The 12123-nt window shown below is 38.6% G+C and overlaps 1 protein-coding gene across 3 annotated transcripts; it reads left to right on the plus strand.

Annotated features, from left to right (window-relative positions):
- Positions 1–1556: 1556 nt before the first annotated feature.
- On the plus strand, positions 1557–12050 carry pja2 (praja ring finger ubiquitin ligase 2). Of its 3 annotated transcripts, none has more exons than XM_066657784.1 (9): positions 1557–1700; positions 2606–2797; positions 3436–4396; positions 6504–6671; positions 7498–7683; positions 8068–8182; positions 9412–9526; positions 10327–10442; positions 11551–12050. In XM_066657784.1, exons 2-9 carry the CDS (start codon positions 2608–2610, stop codon positions 11668–11670), a joined length of 1971 nt encoding a protein of 656 aa, XP_066513881.1. In that variant the 5' UTR covers positions 1557–1700; positions 2606–2607; the 3' UTR covers positions 11671–12050. The 3 variants fall into 3 exon arrangements, with proteins under 3 accessions (XP_066513881.1, XP_066513891.1, XP_066513899.1); XM_066657794.1 differs by having other exon boundaries at positions 1614–1700; positions 2590–2797; XM_066657802.1 differs by lacking the exon at positions 2606–2797 and having other exon boundaries at positions 1625–1700.
- The last annotated feature ends 73 nt before the right edge of the window (positions 12051–12123 follow it).

Consider the following 12123-nt stretch of genomic DNA (forward strand, 5'->3'; position numbering starts at 1 on the left):
ACGTTGCTAATTTGGAGGGACACGTTTTAAGCAATATAAAAACATAAATACTTAAAACAGAAAAATATATATGAAAAAGGTGGACTCCATACTACAGCAGAACTCCATATCTGTACCTGTAATTTCAGAGGAAATTATGCTGAGCTGCACAGAGGGGGCTGTGTTGTGTCTCTGTTGCCACAGAGGCCTTAATTTGGGACTCATCTTTGGTTGCTACCTGTGTGAAGTTCAGTGTGTCCTCTCCAGGTCTGCGCCCTGACCACTGGACTTGCACTTGTGCACTCCTGGTGTCAATCCAAAACCTGGTGGGTGGTTTCAGGAAGGACAAATTTAAAAACTGTGCCAAGGTGCAACTGAACTGAAGGAGAAACACATTCAGAAGAAATGTTGGATGAGCAGGTGTTCACAAACGTTTGGCCATACAGTGTAAATACTATACGTATCCTGTCCTCTACCTTTCAGCAAAGCATAAACAAAGTAGGTAATTTTACAGTCAAAAAATGTATTCAGATAAAACTGCAAACTGGGCCTTTAAGTGTGCAGTGAGGGCAGCTTGTCCTGAAGCTTGTGGGTGTGTACAGTGTGGAGAGCTTGGACAGTGCATCTCTGTGATTAATTAGAGGAACTGTAAGATCAAATAATTTTCTTTGGCTGCATCATAACCCATTTGCATATAGAAAACAGGGGTTAGGCTGGAAAGGGAGCTTGGCCAAAGACCAACAGGTACTTTTCAGATCTGACCAGTGCACTAGTGCATTAATCAATGTAACCTCCAGTGGCCAAGCAGATGAACAACAACAACAAACACAGCCACATCATCCCAGAATGCAGTTTGTCAAACAGGTTTCCAAAGGCTCAGAATGTACTTGTTCTTCTTCTGGTGCCATTTTAATCATGTCCTTCTTAGTTTAAGGTTTATTTGTACTATTTAGAAAATTATATACAATAGTGTACTGCACCTTTAAAAACCTGCCTTAGATTCTACTTTGAAAATGCAAATACTTTTATTAGGTTCTCTCATGCTTGGCACCAAACCCAAGGATGGTGGAGGGAGTTTACAAGGGAAATAAAACAACATTAGGGTAGATATGAAAGGTAGGAAATCCTTAATGGATGAAGAGAGTGAATAAAACAACAACAGGGTACATAACATGAAAGGTAGGAAATCCCTAATGGATGAAGAGAGAGAGAGAGAGAGAGAGAGAGAGAGAGAGAGAGAAAGAGAGAAAGAGAAAGGTTTTGTGCTTTATTGGAGGCCTGATGCTCATTCCCTCTCCCTTTATTCCGAGTGCACACACACACATCTTTAGCATGCCACTTCAACAGTAAATGGCCAGCACAGTATTTTGTCATACTTCTCATACTTTTTCTTAAAACTTATATTTCTTATCCAGGTTTCTGCAATTAATACATCCTGAACTGCTTTATGTACAGACTCTGTACTCAGTTCAAACTGCTGAGAGGTGTATTTTTATATCAATCAGATTTTTCGTACTTACTAAATTTACTGTTAAATGTAAACTACTGACACACTACTTAAGGAGCAGGGAGACATTTGAGATTCAACCAAAATATCTGTTTTGCCCTCGAGTGAGCTCGAGTCTGCTGAAACCTAATTGGAGGACCTGTGTCACGTGAATCTGCTGGTAGTGACGTTGGTTTATGAGTTGTTCTGACGAGAGGGGGATACAGGAACAGAGGTAAGAGCGTTTGTTTATAGTTAGTTAGCTACTACATTTTAACTGAAGGACACAGCCAGTAAAGCGAGGGCTTTAGTATTTACGGTTAACAGCAGTATTTTGTAATTTACAGCAGATTGTGAAGTTTAACAGAAGAGCTAGCTCTCCGTAAACAGGCTAGGACGTTTGCTACAAAAACAGGGCCTTTTGTCAAGTTCATCTTTTCTTTGGTGAAATGTATTTATTTATTTTTTCATGGCGAGTGAAGCCAAACAATTGAGCGTTTTATATCTACATAAACGAGTTAAGGACTATTTGTCATATTTGTTAAATGCTCGCTTTAAAGGCACCCATTGTCTGTGCCAGTGATGCTAACTTTTATAACGTTGTTGTTAGCAGCAGTAAAAATGAACAGCACTGTGTTTTATGGTAAACATGTAAACAAAGCCCAACTACACAGACCTGTCGTCACGTGAATTAAAAAGACGTCTCGTGTAGACAACTTAACGGTAACCTCCCCAACATATTAGCACTAATGCGATCTGTCATAGGTTAGCAAGCTTAACTGGAGGCTGCCCAAGTTAACTCAGCTAACATTAGATAGATGTCTTAAACAATGCTCTTCTGCGGAGTAATATAGTCTAAACAATGAAATCTTACACTGTGAACAGCTACAATGGACAACCAAACATTTTAAGTGGCTGTAATACATAGTAGACTTTTATATATTAATGAAGTACATCTCACATGCAGTGAAGGAACAATTTGCTTTGCAGTTCTTGAATGAACCATCTTATTCTCTATAGAGTGGGTTCTCCACATAGCTGCCCCTAGACACATCCAGGCCACTAGGTGTCAGGTTAACAGCTTTTTCATATATCCAAGAATGAAAAAAAATTTTGTTTTAAAGTGTTTCTTGCACACAGAAATGGGTCAGGAAGCAGGCAAGCCATCCTGGCCCAAACCAGCTGGAGGTTACCAGACCATCACAGGCAGAAGATATGGCAGGAGGCATGCGTACATCAGCTTCAGACCCACTCCATACAAGCACAGAAATCTGTCTAATGGGAATTCTCAGGAAGTCGAAATGAACAGTGTCCATGAGGAGGGCTCCATTGGTATGAATCGTCAAGAATTTCAGAATGCCAGTGTTTTAGTGACTTTAGCAATAGAAGTAAAAAATTTTGTTGTTTAGTTTTACCTCCAACTACTAACACTATCTCAGTAAGTTGTGATTGTTGTTTAATTTTACCACCAAAAAGTAGCAAACGACATTTATGGAAGTGTTTATTGTACATTTTCTTTCATATTAGTTACATGCTTTATGATCACTGTACATCCATACTAAAGAAATTTGACCTCCTTTTAACCCATCAATGGCAGTGAACACACAGTCAACCTAGTGATTAAGGGCAGTGAACACACACAACCGGAGCGGCGGGCAGCAATCCTTGGTGCCCAGCGAGTGTTTGGGAGTTACGTTCTATGCTCAAGCACACTTCATCCATGGATGTTCCCACCGGACCTAGGAGCTGTTTTATGACATAAATAAGAATCAATGGAGAAAATGGCTCTTTTATTCTTTAACTGATTAGAAGAAGTTTTAACGGCTAGATCTGTTTTCACTGGGTTTTTGAAAATTTTAACCTCAAATAGTAGAGCAAATTTTCTTAGACATAAATGGTTTATGGTATACATGTAATATAATGTAACATATAATGGTTACAAAATTATATTTTATAAATTCTCTCTTTAGCAATTTCAAATGGGAACAGTTCTTCAATGATTCCAGCCAACTTTCCAGTGCCGTTTTCCAATTCAGGAGCTGTGAACTCAAAAGCAGAAGAAGACCCTAACAAGCACTCTTCTGCCCCTCGAACGATGATGGATTGTGAGAAACAGAGGAATGATTACAAAGTCCAGTTTAATAATGACCATAACATTAGTGCTGATAAATGTGCTGGGGCTTGGGCTGTTGAGGATGAGTTGGACCAGAGGTGTCCCAGTGCAGGAGTCCTGAGCTTTGTGAACATTGATTCCTATGAACCAGACAGCAGTGGTGGGGAAGAGGAGGACTTGAACAGTGACCAATCTTGTGCCATTCGGAAAGAGCTAGCCATGTTTTGTGACCTTGGAAAAGACTGTGATGACTTTGGCCACGCAAATGTGCATGCGGAATTTTGCAAACTGTCAGATTGCTTAGCCCAAGAGATGCCTTCTAAGCCCAGTCGGGAGGAGAGACATTCCCAGAAATCTGGGGAAACCAAGGGAAAATATAGTTTTCTGGGAAAAGTCCAATCCGACACATGTAGTGAATCAACATACAGTAGTGGCCCTTGTTCCTGTATAGACCCAGAAAGCACCGGTGTGCCAGAAGCAGTTCAATCTGAAATGGTGGTCAGGCCAAAGGTCCGCAAGCAGACGAGTGAAAGTCACCTTGACAAAACAAAATATTCACCTTTGGAAGAAGCAAGTTGGACATCTGGTGCAAAATCTGTCAAGAGCACATGTGGCTCTGCACCTCCTTTCATCTGCTCACATGAAAATAGAAGAGATTTCCTCTTCAGCTTTCCTCCTGATGAATGCACTTTGGAAACATCTGAACAAGCTGAGCAGAACAGCCAAGTGGAACTGCATAATGATGTCAATGATGATGACTTCTGGGAAGACCTGGAAGACATTGAGAAGTGTGCATCACCTGAAAAAGGGGATGAGAGGTAAGAATAATTTTTGATAGTGTATTAAAACATCCAGGGAATTGAATGAGAGTAGTAGCTACATCGATCAACCATAACATTATGACCACCTCCTTGTTTCTACACTCACTGTCCATCCTCTGAGTTCCACTGATCACACAGGAGCACTTCGTAATTTAAAAAATACTAATTATTATTCATTTGTTGCTCTGTATATTATATTTTCCCCCACTTCATCCTGTTCTTCAATGATCAGGACCACCACAGAGCAGGTATGATTTGGGTGCTGGATCATTCTCGGCGCTGTAGTGTCACTGACATGGTGGTGTGTGTTGGTGTGTGTTGTGCTGGTACAAGTGGATAAAACACAGCAGTGTTATTGGAGTTTTTAAACACTGCGCCCACTCACTGGCCAGTCTCTTATGACCCTTTCACACACATGCAGAAGTGGTAATACAGAACTGTTCTGGAGTTTACCTGGAAGAGCTGTATATGTGTATGCGGCCACACGCAACATTCATCCCAGACTTTATAACTGTAGCACCCTAGTAAATGCTTCGGGTAAAGTCTGAGTCAGCAAATGTGAGAACTGAACGGGGAATGTTCTGGAGTTTCTCCTGCATGCGCTGCACAGGTGCTACGTCTAAAGCATGTATTTTATTTTTCCACTGGGAGAGCAGGCCTGACATAGAAAATGCTGGGGGGTTGCAGGTTTAAAGTAGACATGCTAATAGGTTGAAAACCCCTGAGCTATAGTATATACACCAATTTGTCACATCAAAATGAGTTCCTTGTTTCTGCGCACACTGTCCTTTTTAGAAGGAGAAGTGTCATTTTATCAGTTCATTTGGGAAAACTGAGTTTCTGCATTTTACCCATTTATTGTAGTGAACATACACACGCCAGGGCCAGTGAGCACACTACCAGAGCAATGGGCTGCCAGCCATAGCACCCAGGGAGCAGTTGGAGGGTAGGTGCCTTGCTCAAGGGCACTTCAGCTGTGGATACTAAGTGAAAAGAAAGCAGAGATCCCACTCCCGTCCCCCATCTTTCTTCCTGATAATGGGGATTAAACCAGCCACCTTCGAGTCTCAAGCCTGCGTCTCCAAACTTAAGACTACGGCTGCAATAATCAGTATCAGCCACACTTACCATATTGGTGAACTGTGTAGTTCAACATTTGCAGACCTCCATCTGTTGCTCTGCATACTTTTGGTGCTTTTCCATCTGGGTCACTGCAGAGTTGAGAGTGGTCAGCAAAGCAGTACCTGACCTGTGGTGGTTCTGTGGGGGACCATTGATGAACAGAGTGAAAGGGGACTAATGAATGCAGAGCACTAGATGAACTGCTGTCTGTACTCCTTTTTAGTTTAACTAATAGTTTTACATTATGCTAAAATTTCATTACATATTATGGAACATACATTTTTGTACTGCTTGATACAAAAGAAAAACTTGCATGGTTGTTATTTTCCACAGCTAATATTCAGATGTCTCTCTGATAAAACTGATTGCTGTTTCTTGACTTCTTGCGGGTTCTTGAATGTAATTTGTTGCTATTGAGGAACATGCAGTCTCTGCATGCACAGCAAGCAACTAGTCACAATCATTATTGGTTAGTTGACTTTAGTGAGGGTTGTGAATCAATCATTGTATTAAACTGCCTTATTTTACGTTTCTAAAATTGTTTTAGAGGTTTAGTCACAACGCTGCCCTGCTTGTGTTCGTTTTTTGAATCTTATTGTGTAGTTTTAATTTCAAGGAAGGATAGTTCACACAAAAAGAATTCAAATGAGAAGTATTTCTTCAGGCATTTTAAAATATTTTTTATTTTCTGTGCAGAAACAATCCCCCTATATTTCTTTCCAAATATTTAAGTATGTATGTGTTATTTTATGTTTGGTTATATTTGTTTATTCCATCCTTCGTTTTGTCTCTGTGTGAAGTAAACTGTTTTGTGCATTTGCTTAATGCTAATGATTTCTTCTTCAGTTGAGTGTACGGATGAGATCTGAAGCCCTGTTGTAGCTAAGAAGATTTGCTGCTTAAAAGGCTCACATGTACCAATGTGTGTGTGTGTGTGTGTGTGTGTGTGTCTGTCTATGTCTGTTCCGGGGGGTGGGGGCAGCTCTGAATACAGTGAAGGTGAATGGTCTGCTTCATGGACATCAGACTCTGGTTTGGAAAAGGAGCAACACTGCAGTGAGGACAGTTGGGAGACTCTGCCTGGCCTTGATGAGTTACCCACTTCCAGCAGTAGCTTGGAGGACATTCCCCCACTCAGCCTCACACAGGAGTGAGTGCAGACTGTGTAACATTTTTAAAATAACCCTAAACATGAAAAAACCCTTATGCATTGTTGTCATACTTATAATGAGACTGATTGCTGATAGAATAACCCATAAATGTAATCAGATGGTATAGCATAGTGAGTAACATTACTGTCCCAACAAACCACAGACAAGAGCTAAATTCCCTGCTCGGGGAGGAACACTATACTATACAAACAAGACTTCTAACAGTACATTTGCATTAATCTATTAGTAACATAATAAATGCCATAAATGTAATTGATAGAAAGTTAATTAATAAGGCATTCTGGGCCTCCAGAAGTTCCACAGGACTTGGGTGACATTTTTGATTGTAAATTAGTTTAAAAAATAAAATGGCTTGCTCAGACATGATATGGTTCCTCTGCATATGTTGAAAATCATAAAAAAAGATGAGGATATTGCTTTATTCCTGCTCCATAGGTGGGTAAAAGTTCCTTATTTTAGCTGTTTCAGATTAATTAGGTAGGAACACACTCTAAATCCAGGAGATTGCTAACTATATGCATATAAAGAGTACAAAACTAAACAACTCAAGTAATAAATGAGTTTTTGTGGTCAGATATCTATGAACAGCAGTCATTTTTGTCCTCAGACACACTGTTCCACCTTTAAAACACCAAATTTCTGAACCTAAACAAACCAGAGAGAACTGCAGTAACCCACAAATGAAAATGTCTCATCTTAAGCTACCCTTTTTACACCAAGTCATTATTAATTGCAGTGAATATCTTTCTGTATTTTTTATTTATTTTTTCTTTGGTTTGTGTGTGGTATGTGGCTGCATTCCAGAGAGCAGACTCCTCTGGAAGAAGGTGAAGTCCCATGGCTGAGGTGTAATGAGGATTCAGGCAGCAGCAGTGATGAAAATCCAGACAGTGCAAGTCAATTTGTGCACCCAGGCCTCTTTATCATGGACAGTAGCAACAACTTGGAGGATGACTCCAGCATGAGCGAAGACCTGGATACTGAGTGGAGGTCTGGAAATTATTTATTTTAATGCTGTAATCAGTTTATGAAACCACAAAGCACCAGACATTGGACTGAATCTACATTATTACATTATTAACAGTAGGATTTCAATTAATTTGAGTACGATTACATGTGCGTGCCATGCTACTGGGTCCAAAGTCTGTAGACACATGCCTATCCAGCTTTGCCAACAGACTTTGATGTTTGGAAACGTCTGTTGATGAAGAGATTAATCACTAGTTTTTTCTGTTGTGGTTTAGCAAAAAAAAAAAGTGAGAAAACCCTTAATTGTACATAATAAAATTAATAAAGGTGATGAGATTTTCTTAAATCAACTGTTATTGTGAACTTGAATGCTGGTTATTAAAAGCAACAGACATTGTTCTTCAGGTTGCTCGATGACTTTGAAGAAGGCTTTGGTATGGCTCAGGCCATCTCCTATGTGGACCACCCTCAGCTTCTTACGTATATGGCTTTAGAGGAAAGACTTGCACAAGCTATGGAGGTAAGACTGCTCTATACAAAAATTCATTTCTGTTAAAATTCAAACTGAAATGGAATTTTTTTTAAAACCATATTGTGGAGTGAATTACATACAATAGTTTTTCTCTTCTCCTTTGGCCCGGACCCAGGGACCAAAATTTGGTCCAGTCAAAAGATATGGTCTCTTGTTCGGTTCGGTTCGTTTGAAGTGTGAAAATACTGTTTTGGATGGTTCAGACTTTCTGACCAGTTACAGGAATTTGATGTAGGCTAAAGTCTCCCAGTGCGCAATAATATTATTCTCTTAGCTTCTTCAATAATTTGCTCCTCTGGATTACCCTATTTTTCTTAAGCCCTATTTGGACAGAATTAGTGTTACTTGGGTAAGTGGGGTAATGTTATTTTACTACAGGATATCTGTAATTTTTATTGCTTCGTATATTATTAGAAATCTTAGTGTAAATAATAATAATAAAAAAAAGCTTAGAAAACAAAGAGAAAATAACGTATAACATCTCTCTCCAGGCTTACACATCGATCTAAAAAAAGTTGGGATGCTGTGCAAATGTAAACGAAACACAATCCAATGATGTGCAAATTATTTAAAGCCTATATTTATTGAAAATAGTAAAAAGACAACAATTTAAATGTTTCTGTATTCAAGACTCTGTACTAAACCATTTTGGACATTTTTAGAGATGCTGTATTTTAAACCATGTTGGGGACCCACTTTGTGCTGAATTAGCTGGTTTATTCTAAGTGTACAAAGCAATTTGATTCTTTTCATGTGGCTTACACTTTACAGAAAATATGTAAATTAAAAACAAATATTTAATAAATAAATGAATAAATCACATTTACAAATAAGCTAAAGTGTAAGTAAACTTTTACATTTAAGTTAGCAGATAGACATACGTATGTATGGGTGTATGTATATATGTATATTTATTTAGTTTTTCTTTTCAGTATAGTCATATCATTTATATGTTAATACCCATACATTAGAAAAATTAGATTAGATTAGAAAAACAGTGGGAACCATTCACGTTTGAAACAAATTTTTAACAAAATATTTTAACAAATATTTAAACATTTCCACAAATAAAAATTGTGGTTTTAAAAAACAAAACAAAAAAATCAGAAAGACATATTTTATTCTTGAATCCCCATTTTTAAATGCAGATAAAGAACAAATTTACATACTAATTTTCAAAACACTCTTTGATATTGAGCTCTTTGTTGTCGTTTTAGGCGGCACTAGCTCATCTCGAATCGCTGGCCATAGATGTGGAGCAGGCTCATCCTCCAGCATCAGAGCAGATTATTGACTCCTTACCTCACATCAGTGTGCTGGACCACCACAGGGGTAAGCCAACACTTGCCAGTTTGAGAAGTGATAAACGAAGATTTTCCCCTGGTTACAGTAAGGGCTCAATGTTTTGTTGTTTCTGTAATGTAATCTGCAGTGTTTAATAATCCTACATTAATCATTGTTGACCTAAGTTCTAATTGGTGATTTTTAAGTAGTGCTCTGCTAGTTTGAGTTACAAAAAATGACAAAACTGTAAGACATTTTTCACAATATTTTGACATGGAAAATATGTACTATTTGTACCAGATTTTCAAGACTGCCTTCAAAAACTATGAATACAATGACATTTTTAAACAGTACATTTTTCCCCTTTTTGTATGAAACAGGCAGTTGCTCTGTATTCTTTCTTAAATGCTTATTGCTCACAATAACAATGTATCCCCATCCCACTTTTTCTAATACTTCTGAGCTCATTAAATTTCAGTCTGGTACTGAAGTCAGCGTTTAAGACATATATCCAAAACAAAAATGGACCTGCTGCTCGTCCAAGCTTCGTAAACAGATTAGACAGGTTTTGAGCTCGCAAACAGACTGGAGAGCAGCAAATGGTGAGGAAATATCCTCAGAATTTTAGAAAAAGTGTTTTTTGATTAAAATAGTGAATGTCGCCTTTGAAATGTTATAGTGATGGATTTAAAACAAGGGATTTTTTAATAAGGACTAATTTGAGGAAAGTGTAAATGGACTTGGGTTTGTTTAATTAGAATGTTAAGTAGAGTGTAATGTAATATAGTACCCCCTCTCGCTTTCTCTCTGTTTGTACTTCTCTCATATTTCCTCTTTTTCTGGAGCAGGACAGGAACAGAGCTGTGCTATTTGCTGTTGTGAGTACGTCAATGAGGAGATAGCAACAGAGTTGCCATGTCGCCACATGTTCCACAAACTCTGCGTCACTCTTTGGCTAAGGAAGGTACTGTGTTTATTCTGGATGTTACTACAAATCATTTTGTATACAATTTATTCATACCCAGATTAGTTGTATTCAGCATTTGACACCTTTCAGCAGGACATGTGAAAAAATATTTTCAGTGCTTTTGCACATGTATTTGGTTATCTGGAGCACCAGCTGAACCACAGTAATGGTGCTTTTTAACTGCATGGTATGTACTCTACTTGACTCTGCTTGCTTTTTTGATACCTGGTACCTAGCTGGTTTCCACTGCAACGGCTCCCTCAAAAAGCAGCTGGTGACATCGCAAAACACTCCCTCTAATGGCAAACACAACCATGGTGTAATTTTACGAGCTGCCGTTGTGAGTTGGAAAAAACCAATGTGACCACTGCTGTAACTTGGAGGTTTTACAGATGACAGGTTTGTTGGAGGTGTGAATTATGTTGTTATTTATGAGCCTCTTTGGCCAATCTCTGCAGGGTTTATGTCACTTTTAGTACCTACTCACCTCACATTGAACCCAGCCCAAGCAAGGACTAAAATGTTCCAGCTGAGACCAGGTACCACATTTGTCTAGTAGAAAAGCAGAATGCCAAACTGAGCCAAGTATGTTCCATGCAGTTAAAAATATCGGCAACATTTAAGACTATCATGTGTATGCTCAAGGTTTGAGATCAAGGGCCTTGCCCATGAAGAGGAAAATTATGAAATCTGTTCTAATTCTGAGAGATGTAATTCAAATTGCCTGAAAGCAATTGAAAATCATATTTCACGTTAATTTTCCATTGATACTGAAAGCAATCTCTTCTCATAAAACCAGACATCCTGAAAAATTGGTCTAAACAAGGCCTTGTTGTTTTAACTTTATTGAAAATACGCTGTGCTAAAAGAGAAACAATAAAAGTAGTAGTTGTAGTTTGAAAATGGAATGGTTGACAATAAGCATCTGTTTGGTTGTGGATCTATAGTTTTGCTGAAGGTACATACAAGTTCATGAGCAACTGTCTTTCACAGAGTTAAGTGCAGATTAGTGGCAAAGAAATACACACAGTGAACTGTAAGAAATACACATAGTGAACTGTGTGGTTTACATGGGTAATCTTTTACTTTTTCCTCTGTCCCTCAGTCTGGTACGTGTCCAGTGTGTCGCCATGTTCTGACCCCTCCTCTGAACGAACCCACACCATTCCTGTCCAACCAGGAGAATCCCTCGTCCAGTCCCAATGCAGCAGGACAGAGTCGATGAACAGCCTCTGCAGCCATTCACAGAACTGCCTGAAAATAATCCTGGACAACAATCAATCACTCATGTCTTCACAAGCAAGGAATTGTTCCTTGAATCGGTCTGTAGTTTTTACAACACATACGGGGACACTGTCTCCATTTTCATGTCACACTTCACAGCCACAGAGGCAGTGCAAAGTCATTTTCTAAGAAAATATGAATATAGAAATTCTTTCAAGGCTTTGTTAAATATTGAGTTACAACGAAGGATTGAAGTTGTTTTGTTTGCATTTGAGCACAGAAAGCTTTAACCTGTCATTAACCACTTTCCTCTTTCAGCAAAGCTTTGAATTCCATGTTCAAAAAACATGCTGTAAATAAACTTGATTCAGGAATCAAAAATATTTACTCTGTTCTTTAATAATGTCTTTTGGAATACAATACTGATCATAGAGGAGCACTTCTACAATTACAG

This window comes from Hoplias malabaricus, chromosome 2 (assembly GCF_029633855.1).
Source record: "Hoplias malabaricus isolate fHopMal1 chromosome 2, fHopMal1.hap1, whole genome shotgun sequence".
In the NCBI taxonomy this organism is placed as follows: Eukaryota; Metazoa; Chordata; class Actinopteri; order Characiformes; family Erythrinidae; genus Hoplias; species Hoplias malabaricus.